At 39.6% G+C, this 23,543-nt stretch overlaps 1 protein-coding gene and 1 long non-coding RNA gene across 2 annotated transcripts; one reads left to right on the forward strand and one right to left on the reverse strand.

Annotated features, from left to right (window-relative positions):
- The first annotated feature begins 188 nt into the window (after nucleotides 1-188).
- On the forward strand, nucleotides 189-3,169 carry LOC132196375 (peroxisomal membrane protein PMP34). The gene is made up of 8 exons (XM_059618962.1): nucleotides 189-460; nucleotides 1,073-1,133; nucleotides 1,309-1,375; nucleotides 1,663-1,814; nucleotides 2,137-2,259; nucleotides 2,313-2,563; nucleotides 2,619-2,686; nucleotides 2,749-3,169. Exons 1-8 carry the CDS (start codon nucleotides 383-385, stop codon nucleotides 2,888-2,890), a joined length of 942 nt encoding a protein of 313 aa, XP_059474945.1. The 5' UTR covers nucleotides 189-382; the 3' UTR covers nucleotides 2,891-3,169.
- Nucleotides 2,841-18,924, reverse strand: LOC132196376 (uncharacterized). The gene is made up of 3 exons (XR_009441756.1): nucleotides 18,732-18,924; nucleotides 10,401-10,698; nucleotides 2,841-6,846 (listed from the first exon to the last, which is right to left on the reverse strand). It is a non-coding gene; the product is annotated as an uncharacterized LOC132196376 (long non-coding RNA).
- Nucleotides 18,925-23,543: the final 4,619 nt, after the last annotated feature.

Genomic DNA, 23,543 nt, shown 5'->3' on the forward strand with positions numbered 1-23,543 from the left:
AGAAAATGTTTAAAAACTTTCAAATTTATTACTTTTGAGGCGGTTTTATTACATTTTTGACTAAATATAATTTCACTAATAAGGAGAAATCTCATCTAATATTCATGTTAAAATACTTCTATGTTGGCAACGAAATAAAAAAATTAGGATGGGCGTAGTACGATTTGCGACCGCAATGACCGCATTAGACATCAGCGCTGTCGGCCTTGCTGTTTTTTGCAGGCCTGTCAAGTTCTTCTCGCTCGGCCGCAGCCGATTTGATGAATTTTTCTCCGTCCCCTACAAGGATGCAGAGTTGAATTCGAAAGGCCGATCTCATCTTAGGAGGCACGCCGACTGATTCGGCCCATCTTTCGGCCACCGGTACTCGACCTCCGCCAAAATGTCGCACTCGAAACCAGCGGGGCTCAGCAACCTCTTCACCTACAAAACTTTGGTTCATGCAGTCGCTGGAGCCACGGTAATTTAATTTTCGCAGTTTTTTTTCGCACAAATTTGTATTAGGATCTTTTAATTCTGCAAAATGACGAGAAAAGTAGAAAGTTTGTAGATGGTATTGTCAATTTGATTAGGAAATGTGCAAATTTTCATTGAATTCCCAAGTTGATGCAAAATTGATTTCTCTTTTATTAGAAAGTTTGGGCATTGTCCTAATTTTTTTGCTATTTAAAAAATATTGTGCCCAGTCATGCATTCAAAATTAAAAAAATTTAACATTGTGATATGCAGAGCAGAACTTAGTAATTAATTGCCTGGCGTATTTATCAACGCATAAAAATAAATCTCACTGGTGCAGTAATTGAGTAATAATGCAGTGCACAGAGGCTGTTAATTATTATCTTTAATAGGTTTAATAATTGAGCATAAAACCGACTTCGACTTCGACCTCCACTCATATCTTAGAGTTTCATAGTCCAGATTTTTATCTTTTAAATTTAAAAAATAAAGATAAAAGATTGCTTTACATTTTAACCTTTGATTTCATTGCAGTTTAAAATTTTTTGCACCTTTTAAATTTTGCACTCCAAAAATATAATGAGAAAAATTTCAAAATTATTTATAATTTTTTCAGGGAAGCGTGGTGGCTATGGCCACATTCTACCCCTTGGATACTGTGCGATCTCGACTCCAATGTAAGCAAAATAATCAACAAAATACAAATCTCATTTTATTTTTAATTGTTTCAATACAATAAATTCAGTACTCTGGTTATTAATTATTTTTTCCAAAATTTCTAAAAAAAAAAATTAAATGAAAGAAAATGTAATATGATCAAAGCAAAAAATAATATTCAAATTTTTATTCCAGTGGAAGAAAAGCGAGAATCGAAGAACACGGTCGAGGTGATCAAGGATCTTGTCAATGATGAAGGATTGTGAGTTTCCATTTTCCGTCCTTTCAATACAAGCGTATAATTATGCCCATTTTTATTCCAAAGCGTGACAATCGAATGTGTGTCTAGCTAAATCACGGCCTAGCCTAGTCGGTTCGTTAGCATATTCAAATAGGTCACGCAGCAGATGCCTGCGTATTCTGTAAAGTCATCACTCACAATAAATACACTTCATTCTTTTGCCGGCAATGCACAAAAAGTGACACACTTCTCGCTTTCTCTGCGGCAAACATAAACCGACACTCATGTTTCTATCGGAAAAATTCCAGCTTCACCTTGTACCGGGGAATGGTGCCCGTTCTGCAGAGCCTCTGCTGCTCCAACTTTGTCTACTTCTACACATTCCACGGCCTCAAGTCCATGAGAACCAAGCCTGCCCAACAAAATGCAGGCAGAGACTTGATGCTGGCTGCCCTTGCAGGTTCATAAAATGAAATCAAAATTATTAAAAAGTTCAATTGACAATTCTAAGGCGATGCAATTTTTGATAGTTAATATTTATAAAATATTATTTACGAATTCTTTCCCAAAAATTTGGAATACATTGCAGAGTATTCATTTGGTTTGATGAATGTTAAAAGAAAATAATTAAGAAATGTAAAAAAAAATTGTTTAAAATTCTTTAGACCATTTCTTTCTACTTGAATAAATTGAAGAAATAAATAAAAACATCATCTCTTAAGAATCGTCGTTGATTTTAAGGCCACTGATTAGTAATATTAATTGAATTTTTTATTTTATAGGAATAGTCAATGTTTGCGTAACAACCCCTCTCTGGGTGGTGAACACCCGACTAAAAATGAAGGGTATTGGTGCTAAGAGCGGCAGTCACGGAGAGACTGAAGTGCCATTCAATGGGCTGATTGGTAAATAATAAATAAAATGGAATATTTATATCAAAAATTTTTATTATTTTTAGATGGTCTCAAGTATATTGCTCGTACCGAAGGTGTCCTTGCCCTGTGGAAGGGCACAATGCCCTCTCTGCTGTTGGTGACCAACCCCTCCTTGCAGTTCATGGCCTATGAGTCCATCAAGAGGCGATTGATGGCTGGCAAGAAAGTCGGCGCAGAACTTGGCTCCCTCACCGTCTTTTTTGCTGGGGCGGCTGCAAAAGCCTTGGCCACCATTGCGACCTACCCTCTGCAGATAGTGCAGGCTAAACTGAGGGTATTTGTCATTTAAATTTGATTCTGAATGTTACTTAATGTTGATTTGAATTTAGCATGGGCACACCTACCCGAACTTGAGGAAGAACGCCAACATGTTCGAGCTCATTGTCTACATCATTAAGTAAGATCAAACTTCATAGAATTTGAATTTTTAATTCAGGCTCATTAAACAATATTTTTTAGGATTCATGGTGTTGAAGGACTTTTCAAGGGCATGGAGGCCAAGATTTTGCAAACCATTTCTACCGCAGCACTTATGTTTGTGGCCTACGAGAAGATTGCTGCGTTCGTGTTCCGCATTTTGCTAATGCAGAAGTCAAAGTAATTCAAGTATTCAGTTAGCCAGGATGACCATTTTATTGTTATTTATTTAAAATTTATATTAGCTTAGTTTCAAGAAGTTCAAAAAGGTCTTTGAAGTTGCTCTTGCCAAAATTTGGTAAAGTCTGTGCGCCAGTTTAGAGTGATTTAAAATCATGCTGTGATGATTGATTTCCTTTATCTTCTACTTATGTATGATTTCTTGTTATATATTTGCTCACAATTTTGGTGAAAATAAATACAGATACTCGTGTTTTTTAATAAAAGCAACATTTATTTGAAACAGTCAGTGTTTTTTTACAATAAAATACTAAACATGATATAATCGCCAACATTTAGAGTTAGAGTCATTTGGTAAAATCAAAACAACATTAAATTCGTATAATAAAGCTGATTTGTTGCTTGATGCGTTCGACGGATGTCACAAGATGTAAAAATAAACAAAATCAGCTTTCACAATGATCTCAGAATTAAAAATGCATCTGGAAGATCACTGAGAAAGCCAGTTTTGTGAGCTGCTGCAGGAGAGGAGCTGGATGACACCTGGTCTGCTAACAAGACGTCGAAGGAGTGGTTGCTCGGTCCGTCGAGTAGATCTTCTTAATTCCTCCATTCAAATTTGGAAGGGGTGACTGTCAACAACAAAGCTGAAAGAGAGTGAAAGAAAACTAGACTGCCGCTGCGCAACACCACTTTCGGGCACAAGGGGCGGCATTGGCAAGATGGAAAAAAATGCTAGCACAGAAAAGAATAATAACAACAAGTCTAAATAAAAAGAAAATTATTCATACGCACATTAAGGGGGACAAATGGGAACAGGGGGATTTAAACAATATAATATATTAGCATGCGGCGAGAAGAGGAGAGAAAGATTCTTTGGACGGCCACGGTGGCGGCGGCGATTCTCTTATTTAGGCAGATAAAGAGCTGCCGGTGGGTTTTCCTCCATTCCCACGAGCCTAAAGTAGAAGTTCTTCTCTTTTTATCCCTCCTTGCCTTGAAAGGAATGCTGCTGCTTCGCTTATGGCCCCGCTGCCGCCGCCTCTACTTATTTCATGTGTGTGTACAATATACATGCGAGTACAGAGTCGATCTACCTACCCTGCTCCGCGAGCAGAAGACCAGATTCCTCTTCTTCTCTCGGCAGGGTGGGAAACAAATAAAATAAAGCGGAGGCCAAGACCAACAAAGGCAACAGGGGATCGCGCGCTTTTTCACCAGAGAGGACAATGAATTTCTGAGAAATGCAAAACGCAAGAAGGGGCCGCACAATGAGAGAATAATGAGAGCACACTACCTGAGAGAAACGCGTGAGACACAAACTACCCCCTGTCCTGTCCTGCGGGGGGAGGGAGCGGATGGGAATAAATAAATCCAGTTTGCGCGTGTGAGAATCTAGCGGAATCTCCCCATTTTCCACACATTTCCCAACAAAATTGCACGCATTTAAATCTCTGTGGGAATGCACTTTTCCACTCGAAAGATTGAAAAAAAAACCAAACCGGTTCGCCGACCACAATTTTCACCCCGTCCAAAATTGTCCAACCCATCAGAGCCCACTGCCGATTTTTTTCCACTCATTTCTAAACAACAAAGCATTCTTGCAGCCGGAGAAGGAGGGCAAAGAACTGGCGGCGGCGGCCGGCTCTCGGCTCACAAACGAAAATTAAAGGACGGCTGGAGGGTAAAGGGCGCGGCCCAATAAAGTGGCCGATGCACCAAGGGGGAGGCATATTACATTTATACATAATATGAGAGAGACGAGTTGTGGGCGCTCCTACTCGGCCCGCCAGCCAGCCAGCCAAGCTGTATTATAGGAGCGAGTCTTTTGGCCTGGGCTGCTCGCTCGCTCACTCTGCTCGGCTGGCTGATCTCTCTGAGCGTGAGAATGTATCCTCGGCAGAGAGCTCAAGAGACATTCCTATGTGTTCATTGGCTCCGTCCGACCGGCCGGCGGTGCTGCTCTCTACTGACGGAGGAGCCCGAGCTGCGGAGCCCTGCACCGGCCCCCGAATGACATAATCTTATTCACGGTACATCAAAGTAAAGAAAGAAAGGACGTCGCCCGCCGTCTGCGGCCTCAATACGCACGGAAGGTGTCAACGAGCACGGCCGCCGCCGCTTTTTGCCGCTGCGTTCGAATCATTCGACGGCTCCGGACCGCACACCGCGACTGTTATGAGTAAAAAATGGACGTGTGTATGGCAGTGAGGATGAAGGAGCATGGGTGGTCCCGTGCGCTCACCGTTATCCTCGGGGACAATTATTAACACCGGTCCTTATCAAAAAAATTCCTAATTGTATTAAAAGGTTGTATAAGCGAATTTTTAAATTTTTTGATTATAAACTTAAATTTTGGTAGTTCAACCTGTTGAAGAGGAAAGTGTCCGCCGACTGGAATTCCTTCAGGTTGACAAAGAAAATTGGTTCCCATGGTCCTCCGATATATCTGCGGGGAATTAATTTTTGTCTCTTTTATCCCGCTGCGGAGAGAGAGAATAAAAGGACAAGAATATAGGTACTTACATACGTACACATAGAGCCAGAGTGTGTGTGGAAATAAATCCCTCCCACAAAATACAAGCAAGATACGAGCATTCCATTCCCACCATCAGGCGCCTAACTAAAGCAGCGAGCGAGCTGGCGAGAGAGCACACACATATACATATATAGCAGCAGGTTGGTTGGATTTTATCATGCTCACAGTAGGTGTAACTGGAGGAGGCGTACCTGCTGTTGCATTAAAACCGCTATTGTCGACGCAAGGACAGAGCGCCGTCCGTCCGGCCGCTAAAAATAAAAAGAGCTCTCCGAAGAGCGGCGAAGGAATTCAAATCGCGCTTGAATTCGGGACACACACACATGGGTGTGGTCCCGCAGAGGAATTTGTGTCCAAAGTGGAGCACCACAGATCGACGACTGCACACACTACTTACGGTTCTTCAATTTTCTGTTCCACCTGTGTGATGAGACGGAAGGGGTGCTTACTCAGGGGAGGAAGTTCAGGTGGAGGAATGCGACGAGAGCGAACGGCAGTGGCGGCGAGAAATGAAAGAACCTGCTGAGTCCTCCTTTCCTTTCACGACTGGCGGCGGTGAAGGAATGTGCACAGGTAAGTAAAAGAAGATGAAGTGCTGGAAGCACTGAAAATATTCCCTGAGTAAAGTGTCGAAGGCGAGCGGGGTTGCCACGCTTCCCAACATTCCACAACTCCTCTTCTTGAATGGAAAGAGAGAGAGAAAGAAAGAAAGAGCGGCTGCGCTTGCTCTCTTCACAAAAAACGCAGAGAGAGAGAGAGAGAGAGAGAGAGAGAGAGCCAGAGGAGGAGTAAGCCGCAGAAGGAAATGAACCCTGCGAGTTCATTCCACAGGCGTTCGTAAATTACAGACGGAGCCACCTGAAATAAATAATTAGTAAATAGTAAAGGGAGTAAGTGAACTATGAAAACCACCTGTTCCACCAAGATGAAATAAAATTTATGCAAAAGTGGGCAACGATAAAATCTTGCTCCAATTAAACAGTTCCTTGATAATTATAAGTTTAGAATTAATTGGCAACGTTGCCTTTAATGAAAACTAATCCAATATTAATTATTTTTGTAATTTCAATTATAAATATCTCATTCTGTTAGTGTCAAGTTAGTAAAATTAATTGTTTTACTTATCAGTCTCTTTGCTTTCTGCGTTACTTTTTCAGTTCAAAAAAACGTTCCCATGAATGAGGTTATTATATTAAGAGTGGTTGGATTTCTGGTCAGCGTTAGAAAATACAATACTTATCACACGTTCGTTGAGTGCCAGGACAAACAGTGCGGTCGCACAAACTTAACTTCTTCTTCTTGTTATTAGATCATTGACACCTCGGTGCAACTCGCTTGAGCACATAAAGTCACGTCCGCGTAAGACTTCGCGTTGCAGACACCAGACCGGAGGAAGACTTAAAAGGTCACCCTGATGGCTCCTGTGAACAAATAGGAAAGACACGTATATTTAATCATTGCCGTACTAAAAATTGCACCTGCGTCACGCACGTGGTGCCCGCGGCCGAATTCCGACGGCGACCAACGACGACTGCGGCGGCGGCGTTATCGCTCTAGCGCCGCGATAACGTTTTTTCTCCGCGCGAGCGACAGACGGTGGGGCTTTATATAATTAAAGGTGCACACACACACGCAGTTTGTATTTGTGAGAAGGAGAGCGGCGTTTTATCAGCGCAGGGTGTGATGCAACCAATGCGTGCACACACAGAGGTGGCGCCTCGGAGACTCGACTGATAAGTGGTAAACCCAGCCCCGAGCAAGCAACGGCCGGCAGCGACCCCGCCGCCGCTCTCTGATAACCTCTCTTTCTCCGAGCCGGCAGCCAATGCAAAGATTCGAACCAGTGTCGTCTTGGTGATAAATAATTGTGCTGCCACTGGCTGATAGCGGCGCCTACCACGGCAAATAGAGTTTCGCCGTCGTCAACGGCCGCGGCAGATTTTTAATCCGACACTCTAAAACACACACACTACACGCATGCATTCACACGATAAAATTTAAAGGGACTCTTATCGCTTGACACGACGACGCGCCGATGCCCCAGATTGTAACGGTGCTGTTTAAAGGGTTTGGTTGTGTGTTTTGCACAATTTTAAAGGGCTTGGCAATTTTATGGCGAATTTATAAATAAACGCCCAGTAAAAGGAACTCGGAGAAAAGAGAAAATATAATCCCAGATTTAATCACGAATTTCATATAGTTGCAAAGAACGAATGGTTTCAAAAATTTAATTTGCATTGTATAGTTTCAACTACTGAAAATTGTCTCAACTTTTGACATTTTAATGAAGACTCGAGATATTGTTAAAAAACTAACATTGTTTAAAAATTAAATTATGCATTGATGCGAAACTTGATTCTTGTAAAAATAATTTTTTTTTTAAATTTTTAAATCTTTGACTAATATAATATTTCAAGCTTCGTTTTTTATATTTGAATAAATAAATAAATTTTAGCCGTTTATTCTTGTCTACATCAGTTCACATGAGTGTGCGACTATAAAAATTATTTCATCCGGCGACAAAGTGCACCAAAAAGTGACGTTTGTGTGTGACTGCCTGCGATAACAATGGGCACGTACATGCGGGACGGAAGAAAGAAAATGCACCTGGCGCGCGACGCGAGCATACAAGTGGTGCTCATTTGACGTAAAATTAAACTCGCACGGCTGCTTGCCCGCGATGATGACCCAGGCAGGCACACACACAGCCTTCCCGGCCGCCAGAAAGAGGGGTAGGAAGAAGTGGGGAAGGTTAAGCGACCCCAACATCCGGTCGGGACTTAACCAACCATTCCGCCGCCGCCCCACCGTCATCCATAATGGACGCCGAGGATCATTCATAATCTTGCATCCCAGCCAGCCAGCATACGCCGCCGCCGCGAGTAGGAGTGATTTTTTACTCACGCAGCAGCCACCAGTAAACTTTTTTATATTCTTCGCTCGGAGAGGGATGGGAAGAATGAATGAATGAAAACGAAACGGAAGGCAGATATCGGCGAGGGCCTGCGCGTCTTATCTGCTCGAGGAAATAACCGATTAAGTCTGCGGAGGCCTTCCTAAAGGAGCTGCGGCCTTTTCCCGTCTTCTAAAATAAATCATTGCTCGCGTGTTTGAACTTTTCAAGTGAAAGAAAGGCCATAACACTAAAAATAAATTAACTAAGCTCACTCGGTGAAACAGTTGCAGGAAAAGAAATGGAGAAATATTCCCAACTTAATTAAAAATATTTTGTATTAACATTTAAATTATTTAAAAGCGATAAAAGGCTTGAATAGAAAAATTTATAAAAAGAATTAATATTTGTGTATTTAATTTATAATTATGTTTTAATTGTTTGAACTTGAAGTGAAAGAAATACTATAATACTAAAAATAAATTAACTGGCCTCAGTGAAACAGTTCCAGGAGAAAAGAAAAAAATATCTCAAACTTAATTATAAATGGAAATGAAGAGATCAGGCTTTTCCTTGATGAAGAAATTGTTTAAAACAATTTAAATAAAATTTAATATATAAATATTTTGTATTAAATTTTAAATTATAAGATAAAAAGGCGTGAATAGAAAAATTATAAAAGAATCCTTATTGATGTATTTTTTATATTTATATTTACTAAAAAAAGAGGGGCCATTAGAGAGGAGTTATTTAAATCTGGTGGGTAAATGACTTTTTCTTATTATTTAAAAACTATATCTACTCCCCTGCACGATGAACAACACCCAATTGAATCCAAATTTTTTATCAGTGAAATATTGAAGTGGCAGATGTCAAACTGAATAGCCCTCATTATACGTTCAAAGTCGAACTTGACTCGCGTAAATAATGCACGTGATGTCATCGCCATAGTTATTGAACCCGCATCCCCTCTGCAATGGGAAGCAGACAAAGTTCCGAACCCGGCGACGTCGTTGGCGGCGGTCGGGTATATCGGAAAAGCAAATCGAGTGCATCGTCGTGTTTAATGAAGCCGCGGCGAATGATGATCAAGAGTGCGCGCCTAAAAATAGGCCCAAAGCGCCGATTAGGCCTGATAATAATATAACAATTCTCCGTCTCGTCTGTCTTCGGCGCGGAATCCGTCGGCGGCAGAAAGAAGAATGCGCCGCACTCGGAATGTTCTCTGTTGGCTTTTTTGTTTCTACTCGCGAGGCTAATTCGGTCCCTAGATTTGGTGTGGCAAGGGGTGCGGTGCAACGCGTGCCCTGTTCTCTCGCACACAATGCGGCTGCAGACGATGAGGGTCTCGTTGGAAATGGCGCGCACGCGGCGCCCGCAGCACCTACGCTTGCACGCACGCTCCGGATAAATCAAAACGACGCGGGCCCTGTTGCTGACGGAGAGCCACGTGGGATTGCGAGACGCCGAATTTGGCAAAAAAATCGGAAGCGCCCTGAGAGTGGAACCAGATGGAGGCGACATGCAGGGAATCATGTGGGTGCATCGCGTGGAGTGATCGGCTAGTCGGGGAGAGAAGGAGAGGCCGATTGTTTCAATATGGAGTGAGTTCAAAGATAAACTATAGTAAAAAATTTAAAACCCTATAAAGGAAAATACCGAGAGATGTAATATTTCAAAAGTTCAAACTTCAGTTAATATATTTTTATTGTGTTCCAAATTTTTAATAAATTTATTTATTTAAACGATATGAGCAAAATTAAAGAACAGATGAATTAACTTGTATCCGTTTAAAGCTGAAATTTTCAATGAAAAGATTTAAAATTTGGCACTCCAGGGGCTTGTTTTTTAAATTTTGTTTCACATTGAAACAATTTAAACTTTTAAAGCTCCATCCGTCTGCAATAAACTTGAGCCCGACAAACCAAATTCAATTTCCGGTAAATATTTAACAATGCGCGAGCAACAAAAAGCACCGAATAAAAGAATCCAATCAGCGAATCGAGCATCTGTCCGTCTCGGCGTGCGAAAAAGCGTGACCGAGAGTACGAAAATAAACATTATTGCAAGTTGCATAATTACCTGCGAGTGTGTCTGCCGGGCATCTGTCTGTCGGCTGCAGCCAAGCGCGTTTTCCTTGGGCCAAGATGGACGGAGTCACGCGCGCGTGCCGTACAAAAGCACCTGCCTTTTTCTCTCTCGCTCGCTGCGAACACGACGGATGGATGCGCCCAAGGCGGCTGCTATTTCTGATCTGCCTCCCCATCGCGGGCGGGGGGCTGAGGGGGTGAGTGAAAGAGTGCTAGCACGCGATGCCTTCCTCCACCTCTGGCGGGATATATTTTTCATGGTGGCACCCTCAGACACGTGCTCGCCGCGGCTGTAAATAGAAACAACGCGCTTTTACTCTTGGGTGCTCAGACGTCGAGGGCAGACTCAAGACTTTTTAACAAATTTCTTATTCTCGCCTGCAATGCCAGACGAGCAGATAGAGGGACACGTTTGTTACCAAACAGTCAACGTGTGTGAATGCAAATTTTGTTGAATTTCTTAAACCACCTCCAGCAATTTTTGTTATTTTGGCACATAAAATTCAAATTTTCATAAATCCTTTAAATGTTTGAACATTTTAATTTCTTCTCATAACAACTTAACAAATTTAGTAGCTCACAGAGTTTGTATCAAAGCAGAGAATGCTATTATTTTGGAACTTGTGAAACGAATTGGCATTAAAAAAAATAATTAATGTTTTAATAACTTTAGTTTTCATAAACAATTTTGGAATGGAAGATAGAAAAACGTTTTTAAATAATTTAGGACGATTTTTTTTAATTATTTACAATTTAAAAGTATTACTTTTTAATCCAATCAGTAAAAACGACGTGTAATTGCATCATTTGAATTAAATTTCATTATAAAATCAATTTCAAAATTACTCTTCACTTTCCTACGCCATATTTAAATAATTAAAAATTGTGTCTTTTTAATTTCAGTCTTATCTATAATTTCCGGAGGGAACTTTTTCCACATACTGCTCCTCACCACCATGAAGGGCAGAATGCATTTTTTTCCTATGCTTGTAAAATATGTATAATTAAGGCCATTGCTGCGCAGTATGTGAATCATAATTGGACGTGCACATCAGGCGAACATAACAAATTGATCGAAGTCGCCGCTCGAATGGAAATCGGACGCCGCCGCCGCTCGATGGGAAATGATAAAAGCCCGCATGGAAAATAATGCGCGAACGGCGGCCCCTTTTATTGACGCTTTTATTGTTGATAAAAATCGGTGGGCGCCGCGCGTGGTGCGGCGGACACGCATCTCGCCGATGCACCAACAAAGGAGAGAAAGGTCGGCCCCGGCCGGCGTTCCATCCCTCGGGGCGCCTCCTCATGCATAAAAATACTGCTGGCGAAAAGAACGCGCAGCAGCGCAGTGTCTTGCAAAAAACTCCACCATCATCGTCGTGCAGGCCGTCGCAGTGAGAAAGCGAGAGACTTCGAATAATGGCACTGCACGCGCAAGAAAAAAATTATAAAAAATATCACGAGGCAGGACACGCCAGCCAGCGTGCAGAGCGACATCAAAATTGAAAAATTGCACGGTTTTTCCAACAATGGTAAAATATTTTTCAAAAAATTGTAGTAATTTAAAATTTTCATTAACTCAACTTATTTAAAAACTAATTATTTTATCCGGATTTTTTTTTTTTAAATTTTACCATTACATTTTGAATGTTGATGAGCGAATTCCGTCGATCGGGGACCTTTGCCATTTCAGTGCACCGAAAGTGTGTGTGTGGGGACCGAACAATGCAAATTGGCGAGGCGCGAATCTGCATCGCTGGCGAGTCTTTCTCTCTTTCTTTCTCGAAATCGAGCCGGCCGAGCGAGTCAGTCAAGTTGAGTCAGTCAGTCAGAGAGCGAGAAGAAATCAAGTGAGGAGGAATTTTTCTTCGTTCTTTTCAAACAAGAATAGCCGAGCAGCGGCGGCAGAGCGGCCGACGAGCTTTTAAAAGAGGGGCCCACTGCAAGGGAAGCTGTTGCTGCTGCTCGCTTGCACTGGCCAAAAGACTGACTGACTTGTGGCTATTTAATTATATATCCGCGCGGCTCAATGTCAAACTCCGGTCATCTCGCACAGCCGAGCTAGCGCTCTCGCCTTCGCACGCATTCGCCAAAAAACAATACGCATAAAATGAGAAGAAAAAAACATACGTGCCGATCGTGCGTTGTTCTGATTTCCTATCTCTGTGCTGGCGAATGGAAAAAAATTTCATCACAAAGTGCCAGCCGGGCCCTGGGGGCACAACCAAGGGGCCGTATGAATCTCAAGTTAAAGAGGTGTTTTTAAAATAAAAAAGGCCACACTGATTTGCTTATCGCCAAATCATGTGAATTACGGTGAATTTAAAGAGGTTTAAAAAAAAACAGCACAAAAGCTGGAAAAAAAATCTTGCAAAAATTCACAAGTTTCTATCAATTTTGAGCAAAAAACAAAAATTGAATTAAATCATAATTTTGGAACTTAGTTTTCTTAATCATTTTTTAGGTTTTCATGGAGTAAAAATATTAAAAAATAAATAAATAAATTGAACTTTTCTTATTTTCATTGCTAATCAAGAAACCTTTCACGATTTTTATTAGCCTTTTTTGGAGCTTTATGACGTAGCTGAGAATAGATTTGCGTAGGAGCAGATTTCTCTATAATTTTCGTTTGCTAGTTTTTAATTCACATAGGAGACCTAACTGTGCCAATCTGCTCTTCACCTTTCCAATTGTGAGCCACTTTTTTGAGGCACCTCTCCACTCCTACTCCTCCGCACGCAGCAGCATTCCAACGCTTGGTTGGTTGCATCGCGCCTTCTTTTTACCATGTATTTCGTTTAAGCCTGCATTCCTCTCGCTCGACACGTCGCTCTTTTGAATCCAGGAATCTGGGCACGCACGACGACGTACACTCACAGAAAGAGCTTTCTCAATCATGCACACGCGGAATAAACAAGAAAAATAAATAAATATTTCATCGCGCGTACATATTACGTATAAATTGCCAGGCAGCGAGAGGGCACTTGTTGCGCGTCAGCACGTGATTGCACTGAAATGAATATGCCCTCGTCACACACAGAGCAAAGGATGGATTTCCCGCGATGCATCTCGCGTTGAGCAACAGTCACGAGGAGATTACTGCAATAAACCGATAATAATAATAATGCAACTTTACAAGTGCATATATTAAATTTTATATATAATTTACACCCGGCAGAAGAGAAAAATGCAATAAACACGTCACGCATATTATAAATATAGTTTGAGGCGTGAAATTAATATATAAACTAATTAATTGCAGGTAATTTTTTTATTTTCTTGGTAATTTCCCTGCGAGCCATTTATTTTTTCACGCTCGTCGGACCACCGGAGTTTCTTTCCTATTATATTAATTAGTCGCTGCGTCTGTGCCATTAGGAAGGAAGAAGGCCTTTGATCAAAAATATAAAAATTTCCAGCCAGAATAAGAGAGGATTTTTGTATTGTGCGAGAGGAGAGGTAAAGGAGAGAGTGCACTCAACTCTCGGTCTGCATTCCAAAGGTGCACCAGAGCATGGGCACGGCTTCTCTCGGTATGGTGCGGGACAAAGCAAACAGAATCATCTCTAAAATTATTTTTATTCCTTTCATCTCGGATCGGGTTGCAACTTGGGAGGTGCGTTATTCCGAGAGGGAAAAAAATAAATAACGCTTTCTAATTTCGGAAGTTCAGGTGATTTCCAATTCAATTAGACTCGAGATTAAAGAATTAAAATTGTTTTAAAATTCAGCAGTCGCCGAGATAACGAGTAGAGAGAAACACGCCCCCAATTGTGAAGCTCTTATCTCGAAAAAAGAAAAAAAATGCACCGCGACCTCCCATCGCGAAAACAATGCCATTAAGGAGCTAGCCAAGTACTTACTTAGTTGCAACGGCTTGAGAGAAGCATTTTTATTTTTCTTTCTCAAGCCTCACTTTTTTTTCAACCAAACTCGGAGAGCGAGCAAGGCGAGGCCTTATAAGGGCCGGGGATAAAACGCCTGCCTTTCTTTCTTTCGCTCCGTCCGTATAATCCCGCGAGTTTAAAAATTGTGCACATATTTTATTATTATGCTTCTCGTTAAAGTTTTGTCGCTGCTTTTACGAGTTTGTCACGGTGGTGAAGTTAAATAATGGGCGTGACTTTGTTTCTCGGTGCAGTGTGACGTGGGCTCGCCTGCATATTCACGCTAACGGTGCGTGCATAAATGTGTACGCACGTTGGTGGGTGACCATGTTGGGCGCTGGAAATTTCCCAACGGGCACCCACCGCGTTCGCTAATTATTGGCGCGCGAGAACAAATCTCCCCGCGAGTGGGCGCGCCATTTGCATCAAAAACGAGAGGCGCCCAAAGCGCGACTTTCATAACTTTAAGAATTAAAATAAATCAAATTTATAAAAAGAAATTCATTTGATTAGAATTTTTACCTTATTGGTGGGAAATTTTAAGTAAAAATTATCTTACGATTTCGTAAAAAAAAACCAATGCGACTTCATTGTGAAATAATTCTTTTTTTTCCTTTAGCCAACTTGAGACCGAACTTTTCCGCTGATTTCGCAAAGCTCATGGATTTTCTCACGTTTTGCTCTTGCTCAATGCTAACTCGTTATTCGTAAATGCGAAATGTGAGTCATGGCTCGACAATGCGCGACCCGCTGGAATTTGTCTCTTCAAATTCGTCACATGACGCGAAATCCAATATTTGTCTGGCCCGTTTCCTCAATATGCTGCAAAGTGAGTCACAAAACTATTTATTTTATTTTTTCATTTATATATGATTCTTGCTAGGATCTTCTGTGAAAAGAAGAAGCGGCAGGCGGCGTATCGAGTGGATAAAAAAAGAGAAGATGCTGCACCTGCTTAGCAATAATGGCTACGAGGGCACGCGCCACCAATTACACGCCCAGCCGGTACTGCTGTCGAAAGAACTAAAAAGATCGGGGCTGAACGAGTGGAGCCAACTCGAGGACCAGTAAACTTGAATCAATTACAAGCTCATAATCAGATGCATCAACTCACATATCACGAGGTTTATGTTAAAAAGATTAATTAACTTTTAATTTTAATAAATTAAACCTATGATTTTAAATTCAAATTTACAGAAATTTTTAAATCCAGAATGCAGTTTTTCATCAAATATTTGTATCTCCAATGATTTCAAAGAGCGCAAAATTTAGATGGATTCCTTTTCTAATTTTTACCTTTTCCAGATCTTCACTTTTCTAAATATTTCAATAAAAAAATGATCCTCTTTGCAATTAAAAAAAAAATCATGTTTTATTTAACTAATTTTTCTTGCAATTTTTTAGGTGAATTTTTTTTGCACTTTCCGAGCGGTCTGGCGCGAGTGCAGGGGCGTCGGTCGATCCGTTTGGGTCGGAGAGACGCATCTAAAAATAGGCTAGGTGCACAAATATAAGCGCGGCGGCGGGCAACGGTGGCGCGGCTGGCCGGCCAGCTTATGTGTGTAATTGTTATTTGCGTTGGCGCAAACAACAACCACACCATTCATGATGCTGCCGTGCATCACGTTACATCATAACAACGCGAGAGTGAGATCATTTCCTATTTCACGCGAGCACCACGAGCCTCGTCCACGTTCCCTTTTTGCAAAGGGCAGTAAAAATTAAGCCATTTGAAACAAAACGTCGGAATGAAATTTATGAGAAATAAAGATAAAAAAATGTTGAATTTCTCTTTAATAACAAAAAATTTAAAACTTCATCTAATATCATTGAATATTTAAAAGAAAAATTAATATTAAAATTCTCATTTATTTAAGAAATAAAATTTAAAAAATCATGCACCTTCAAGGAAAAGTAAAAAAGTATTTTACAAATCAGTGAAATTAAAATTTAAATCAGAATTTTAAATTAGCTTGAATTTAGAACAAAATTTTAACCGGAATCACAACGGATAATTTTCAGAACGAGAACGCCAACCATAAATTGCTTTGAAATTTCAAATTAAGCGCGCCCGCAAAATAAAATAAAAAATTGCCTGTCGGCGCTGCCAGAACAATAAAGCACCACTCTTTCTCTCGCACCATTTTATTATTATATTTTTTTTTTCGCCGGCACAATACCAAATAGGAGTTTTCTCTTAATGTGTTTAAAGGTCGTTCAACCTGGCGCAGCATATATGCGGCGGCGGCGACGGTCGGTTCTCATCACATCCGGTGCTGAAGGCTTCATACATACATTCATGCAGACACTCGATTTAACGCCGCCGCCGCGGCCAACAGTACAGTACTGTGCGCGTGCAATTAGATGCAGCTGCACTTTTCGAAATGAGCGCACCGCTGACGTCACCGACGCACAAGCCGCCGCCATATCAGAAACGAGCAAAAGATTTAAAAATCAAAAGAAAAAAAATGGAATTATTAAATTATAGATTGGAATTGAAAAGAAACTAAATCGATCGTTGAAATCTCCAGGCGATAACATGGAGCGTTATCTGCACGTTTCTCAGAACTTGCTTTAAATTTTAAGAATATTTTGGTAAATAAATAAACTTATAAAGAAATTTTTCTCAATTTTTGAGAGATCTTTAATTATGATTTAATAAAAAATGAAGACGAATTTTTAATTTGGAAATTTTCAATATTTTCAAGATTTTTAAAATCAAAAAAATTTAAACACGTTGAATCAAAAAGAAAATTATCCTCTTTTTTTCGGTTTTTGTCTGAAATTTTGTAAGCTGTCGATTTGTGGATAAACTTGGTGGCGCAATTCAAAAGAAATTGTTTTCTTGACGGAGGGGCAGATGCTTTCGCCGCCGCGTTTTGGGGGTGAGTGGCCAAAGAAGCGCGACAGACACGGCAAAGGGGAGGTGAAAGCAGCTGAAAAGTGAAGAAAAACATCTCGTGCTCGGCGGCGGCGGCTCTCGCAGTTGTGCAGCTGCGCTCACTTTAAATACGAATTTCCCCCAAAAGAAAGACGAAATGTAAAGAACAAGCTGCGCTTCTCTGGTAACAATGCAATTACTATCCAGCTTATTATACCACCAAGACGACACCTGGCTCCTGAAAAAAAAAACTGGAAACCAAATCACCCCTGAGGGAGCACGCGCTGCTTCTGAAAATAAATAACGCTCCAGTTTCCATTTCGGAAATAATGTTTTGGCCGTTTGAGATTTGAAGACCGACTTGAAATTTTTTGCTCTTTGCAGAGACAGGATGTGTTTCGGAGAGAGGAAGTTGTGATGATGGCTCCATCTGACTCCCGAGAAAGATTGAGGAGGAGAGCGGCCGATTCGCGAACACGTGGTCAGGGGCGTATTCAGTCAAACGAAATCAAGCAAATAAATTTGAAAATTTCAATTCGGAGATGAATTTTTAATTAAAACGAAGTAAAAAAAAATTTTGCTGTGGATTATTTTATTAATTTAACTAACTCCCTTTAATCATGAAAAATTATATCAATCGAAATCAAACAAATAAAATAGAAAATTTTAATTTGGAGATTAAAATTTTCAATTATTCAAAAATTTTCATTGAAAGTAAGTAAAAAAAAGTTAACTACATTACTTTATTGATTTAAAATTCCTTTAAACATAAAAAATTATATCTACCGAAATCAAGCAAATAAAATTGAAAATTTTGATTCGGAGAAAATTTTTGAAAATTTTAAAGTAATTAACTGGGTTATTCTATTAATTTTAACTTGCTTAAAAACATACAAATTTAATTTATATTTTTTATTTTATATTTCTTTTTTAAAATATCTTTTTAACAAAAACTTATGATTTTTCTTTCAAATCCACTTCTTCTCGTTCATTTTATTTTCTTTTTGAATTTTATACTTAACTCGCGACTGTGTGAAGTGAACATCGACGCGAAGGGGAGGAGAGGCGAGTTGGTTAGTTTACACACTCGCATTTTATATTTCATATCAAGGAGGGGATTTTTTTTCCAACACGAGCAACTAACTCACTCACAGGAAGTAAGGAACATGCGTGTGTGTGCTTCGGCAGCTATTTTTTTATTCCGTTCCCATGCAACTGCAAGGCAGGCTCGAAGGCTCGCTCACACGGCTTGCTTATTCGAACAACGCAAACGCCGACCCACATTGAACTCGAGTAGAATTTCAAAAATTTGGCCACCGAATTCCCGAACTTTTCCCGAACAGTGTTAACACGTGGCTGCCCAAACCGAGCTCAAATCGGCCTAAAAACTCAAAATTTTCAAATAAAATTTTTTAAAAATGTTAAATTGGGTTTGCTGGAGATGGTTTGAAACCGGTTTCGGGCCGAATCGGGCGCACGAGGCCGTCGGCGCCGACTTAATGGCGGGCGGAGGCGACCATGCGGTCGCTCTTGCGTCGGCTAAAACTCGACTCACCTCACTCGTGGGTGTTTCTGTCACTCTGGTCGGCCGAGTTTGGGGTGTCAAAGGTCGTCGGCCGAAGAGTTGGGCCCGGTCGGCGTCTTCGCAGGTCGCACATGAGCACACATATCCGGCGCTGAAGATCCATCCGAGCGGCAGCGGCGACAAACGTGGCTTCCCTCCTTCGCTCCGCCGTCTCATTAATGAAAATGAATTGAAATTGTTACGCGAGCGAGCACGGCCTGCTGCCTTGCCTGCTCACGGTCCCCTGGCGGCGAAGCGCCGAGTTGCCCCCTCCCTCTTCTCCCCTCCCTACCACTTCTGCCAACCTGAAAACTCCATCCGTTCGTTCACACACACGTCACACACAGGCCGAGCCCAACTTTGTCAGTTTGGAAAAATGTGAAAATTTTCCATGCTGTCATGGCTGCTTTTAATGTTTCCGTTCTTGTTTCTATGCGAAATGTGAAAATTTATTAAAAAAAATCATGATGTTGGTTGTTGAATCAGGAACGAAGGTATGCAACCACCACGACGTTGCTGTTATGCGTGTTGCAGATTTTCGCTTCGCAGGGGTTATTTTGTGGTAAAAGTAGAATAAAATTGAGGAGAACTGATTAAAATTGTGGATGTGAAGTTATTTTAATACCACAAATTATACATTACTTTATTTTTTAATATTGTTTTTCTTCCAAATTTAAATACTTTTGCATTGAGTGGAACCACAAATATGTTTAATTATTTTATCAACTTGAGCTTCAAGATTAGTGAAGGTTCGTAGAGTTTGTTTGCATTCACAGCACTATAGCTTATTTCTAGTATTGTTACAATTTTACTGTATTACAATTATTATTTCTTTAATTTTAGCAAACGTTTCCACGTCTTTTCTCTAGTATTTTTCAAATTTCAAAACAAGATGTAAGCGCACAAAAGAAAAACTGGAAGAGCGCTAAATAAGCAATAAATAAAAAGGGACTTCCCTAAATAAAATGTAAATCCTGACGTGTTGTAAAGGAATGCTTGTAAAATTGTTTTTTAAATTTTTTGAATAACTTAACGCCCAAATTAATATCTAGAAAATAATAGATTTTTTGGAGAAAAACTACAAGCAAAATTTAACATCAATAGTACACATTATTTAGCTCAAAAAAGATTGCAAAAAAGGTAAAAATTCTCCCTTTCTAAATATTTTTACAATTTAATTTGCAATTTGTTTGAAAATTTTGCTTTGTATAGCTTTGTAGAGCAAGATAACATTTGCCAGACGCCAATGCAATTAAATTTTCCCTAAAGAATTTAAATTGCTTCCGATCTACAGAGTTGAATTTTTCTCTTTCCTCGCAATAATTGATCGTGCCGTTGTAATAAACTGAAATTTCTCCGTGTGCTGTGCGAATTCCTCGCACCGCTCTCGTTACAGGAGGAACTTCGGTGCCGAGGTTTCCGTGAACTTTTTTGATATCGAGCCGCACTCACTCGCGGCGCTCTTCTGCCCTCTTCACTTCAGCGAACGATTAGCATATAACGATGCAAAAATGAGACGTGTTTCCAACGTAATTTGAATTCCTGAATTATATATTGTGCGAAAATCATAAAACGTAGCCGATGCCGCCACGCATTCCTTTTATTCCTTATAGTGGTCATTAACGATTTCGCTCTTGGAAAAAAGCAGCTCCGATGTTGTATGCGACCAAGATGACACATCAGTCACTTTAAGGTCCTGTCAACTAACTAATTTTACCCGAGACCAACTCAGTGGCGACCGTTAGAGTAGGATTAAAAACTGTAAACAAGCAAACATCTTATATATGTATGAGATTAAAAAAAGAAGTCATTTTAATTTAAGGAAGAGACCAAAGAGAGAATCTGGTAAAAATTTATAATGAAAAAAATCAGAGCGCATTCAGATCAAAATAGTTGTTCAATTGAATTAATTTGTATTGTGTCGACTTTACTTTTTTTGGGTGAGTTTAACACAATAAGAGATTGATTTTTTTCCAATAATAATTCAACATTCAAAACTTTTCAGTTCATGCAGGTGAAAGTTTCAGGATTAAGCTGCAGTACAAGAAAACTAGTACATCAAATTTAAGAAAGTTTTGTGTAAAATTCAGTTCCTCACTTGTCAAATTATTTTATCGGAAAGCTTTGATTTTTTTGAAATTAATTGAAAAAAAGCTAAATCTTTTCCATGTTACTGAATTTTCTAAACGCTTTTAAGTGGAGTGGAGGTTTCTGTTGATATTTTTTAAATCAATATTTAATTAGCTGGCATTACTAGTCAATTTAGGCTCTCTTTTGTATTGTCAAATATTCATTTTATTTGACTTTGTTTAATTAATTCCTCACCCAGAGACGAGGGTCAAAATCAGCATACGCCAAATTTTTTGAATAAATTTGTCTCTAGAGATTCTGATTTTTTTACAATTCAAGTCATAAATAGTGCATGAGGGTAGAAATAACTATACGCAAAAATTATCTTCAAACTTTCAGATTTATTTGTTTTTGCTAATGATATCAACACTTGAAAAAAATTTGATAATTTCAATCAAATTTGGCTCAAATCTTATTATGAAATAAAATATTAAAGCATAAAAGACATTACTTTTGGATTTCAGCTTTTGAAACCAGAGTCAAATTTTTTTGTTAATGTCTGAAGAATTTTGTCAATTTATTAATATAAAATTTTAATGCTAACAAAACTTGACAATATTTGCACAAATTATGGGCCGTCTTGAACTCAATTGGCAGCAATTCAGATTTGTTCCATGCTAAAAAAAGACAATAATTTTGTATAAGCATTTGCGACACATGCTGCTTGCCTTTAGTGCATCTTCTCTTCTCTCGGCGCAGCAACAGCCGCGAGAGTCTCGGATGGCTATTTACTGTGAGGAATTCGCACTGCTCATGGGCACTTACATGAATCGCGGAGAGAGAGAGATGATGGGGCAGGACGGGCCGAAGAGAATAAGAAGGAAGGTCGGCTAACTCTTTTTCTTATGGGCCGAGCTCAAATCAACATTGCTTGCATGCCGCGCATTTCTGCCTTGCAGCGAAGCAACGGGTTGGCTGCTGGTTCACCGTCTCATTATGCCACCAAGACACGGCCGGCGCACTTGCTGCAGCAAAAATTACGAGCCCCGTGCGCGAGCGGCAGCCTCACCGCCGTGTCCCCGCGTCTGGAATCGCTAATCTCGCCAGCAGCACAGCCCGACCCAGATTGCTCGCGTTTTATAATGAATAAAAGATTTAATTTATATCTGCACACAGTTTCCATTGTGGATGCCAAGTGCGTTTTTCTAAAGCAAACAGATCGTGAATCTGATCGGGACTGTCATATTAAATTTATTGCATAAACAAATGTAATTATTTAGCATCACTTTAAATTTTTTCTTTTATTTTAGTTTCTAAAATCTTCATTATTGAACTCTAGTTGAGTTTTTTTTTAAATTCTTTTCCCAATATTTGTATCAATTCTCATAATTCATAATTATACATTAATATTTAAATATCAACATGCGCTACAAAAGGTTGACGAGGGACCCATTTTAAAACACATTCTGGAGTGAGTTTTTCCTGTGCTAGGAAAACCTTGTAGTATTAATATAGCTCAATAATATTGATTTAAAAACATACACCTTGGGAAAATTAAAGGATGGAGACCAATTTTGTGGTATTTTCTATTGTATAATAAATAAATAGTTTTATTTATTATATTGAAAATAAAATTTTTTATTTAAAGTTTAACCAAAATTATATTATAATTATTGGTATTTTAAAAGAAAAACAGTTAAAATATTCTAGTTCTTATATTAATATATTTGTTTAAATCTCTGCTTTTGACTAAACTTAAGGAAATTGTATGAATTTGGCACAAATTTTGCATAGTTTTTCCTAAATTAAAAATCCAAACTTGCGTATTTATGAACTGTAATAAAAATTCTTACCTGTGCCGATAATTTTGATTATTTGTATAAAAAAAGAATCAAAACTATCTTCGTTATTCTTCTGTAGTGCAAAATTCAACTAATTTTTTTTTCCAAATTTTTACATTGTAATATAATAAAATTAAATCATGACCTGTACATAATTAAGTATTCAGACTACCATGATTTTTTTATTCATAATCAGAAAAAAAATTAAATTCACCATTCACCCTTTCACATTTATACTCATTGTTAATTATACTTTGAACTTTTATAAAAAATAATTAACTTTTTCACTAGAAGTCATTTTAAAACACTATTCTACTAGGGGAAAATTGGAATTGCTAGTAAAATCTACAAAAAAATATTAATGTGTCTACATTTTTCACTTCACCCGTTTCAAGATTATTTCGTGACAATTAAGCCCCAACACCCAAGCGCACGTCCTCGCAGCTAGGAATGCCACAAGTGAGTGTGGCAAAGAGAAAAAGAGCGGCAGAAACTAATTAGACTGGAGGACGAGTGGAGTTGGGCGTTGAAAGCGCGAGCGGAGGCGCGTGTCTGTCCTGACAAGTTCCTTAACCTCGCGGGGTGGTGTGCGAGTGGAGAGAGAGAGCGCGCGGTGGGTGAAGTAAACGCGCTCTATCCTTTTGCTGTGCCCTGGCCAGTCCTAAAATTAGCGGCTCTAAAATAGCTACGGGCAACGTAGACTAGCGCGAGAGTGACTCGCCGCTCCACAACTCGCACCCAAAGGTGCGAAAATCAACTTTGAGCGCGCGAGCAAGAAAGAAAGAAATCTTATTGCAAACACCTGTCCTGCTTGCGTGTCATACTGGATTTTTTCTCTTAGAATAGCTTTTTTATAGGAATATAAATAGTAAAATAAAAACACATTGAGAGA

Source organism: Neocloeon triangulifer, unplaced genomic scaffold (assembly GCF_031216515.1).
Source record: "Neocloeon triangulifer isolate White Clay Creek 2 clone unplaced genomic scaffold, ASM3121651v1 ptg000012l, whole genome shotgun sequence".
NCBI classification, from domain to species: domain Eukaryota; kingdom Metazoa; phylum Arthropoda; class Insecta; order Ephemeroptera; family Baetidae; genus Neocloeon; species Neocloeon triangulifer.

Coding starts and splice junctions, on each gene's coding strand:
- LOC132196375 (XM_059618962.1), top strand. CDS start 383: ATGTCGCACTCGAAACCAGCGGGGCTCAGCAACCTCTTCACCTACAAA. Junction 461..1,072: donor ATGCAGTCGCTGGAGCCACG/GTAATTTAATTT, acceptor TAATTTTTTCAG/GGAAGCGTGGTGGCTATGGC. Junction 1,376..1,662: donor CTTGTCAATGATGAAGGATT/GTGAGTTTCCAT, acceptor GAAAAATTCCAG/CTTCACCTTGTACCGGGGAA.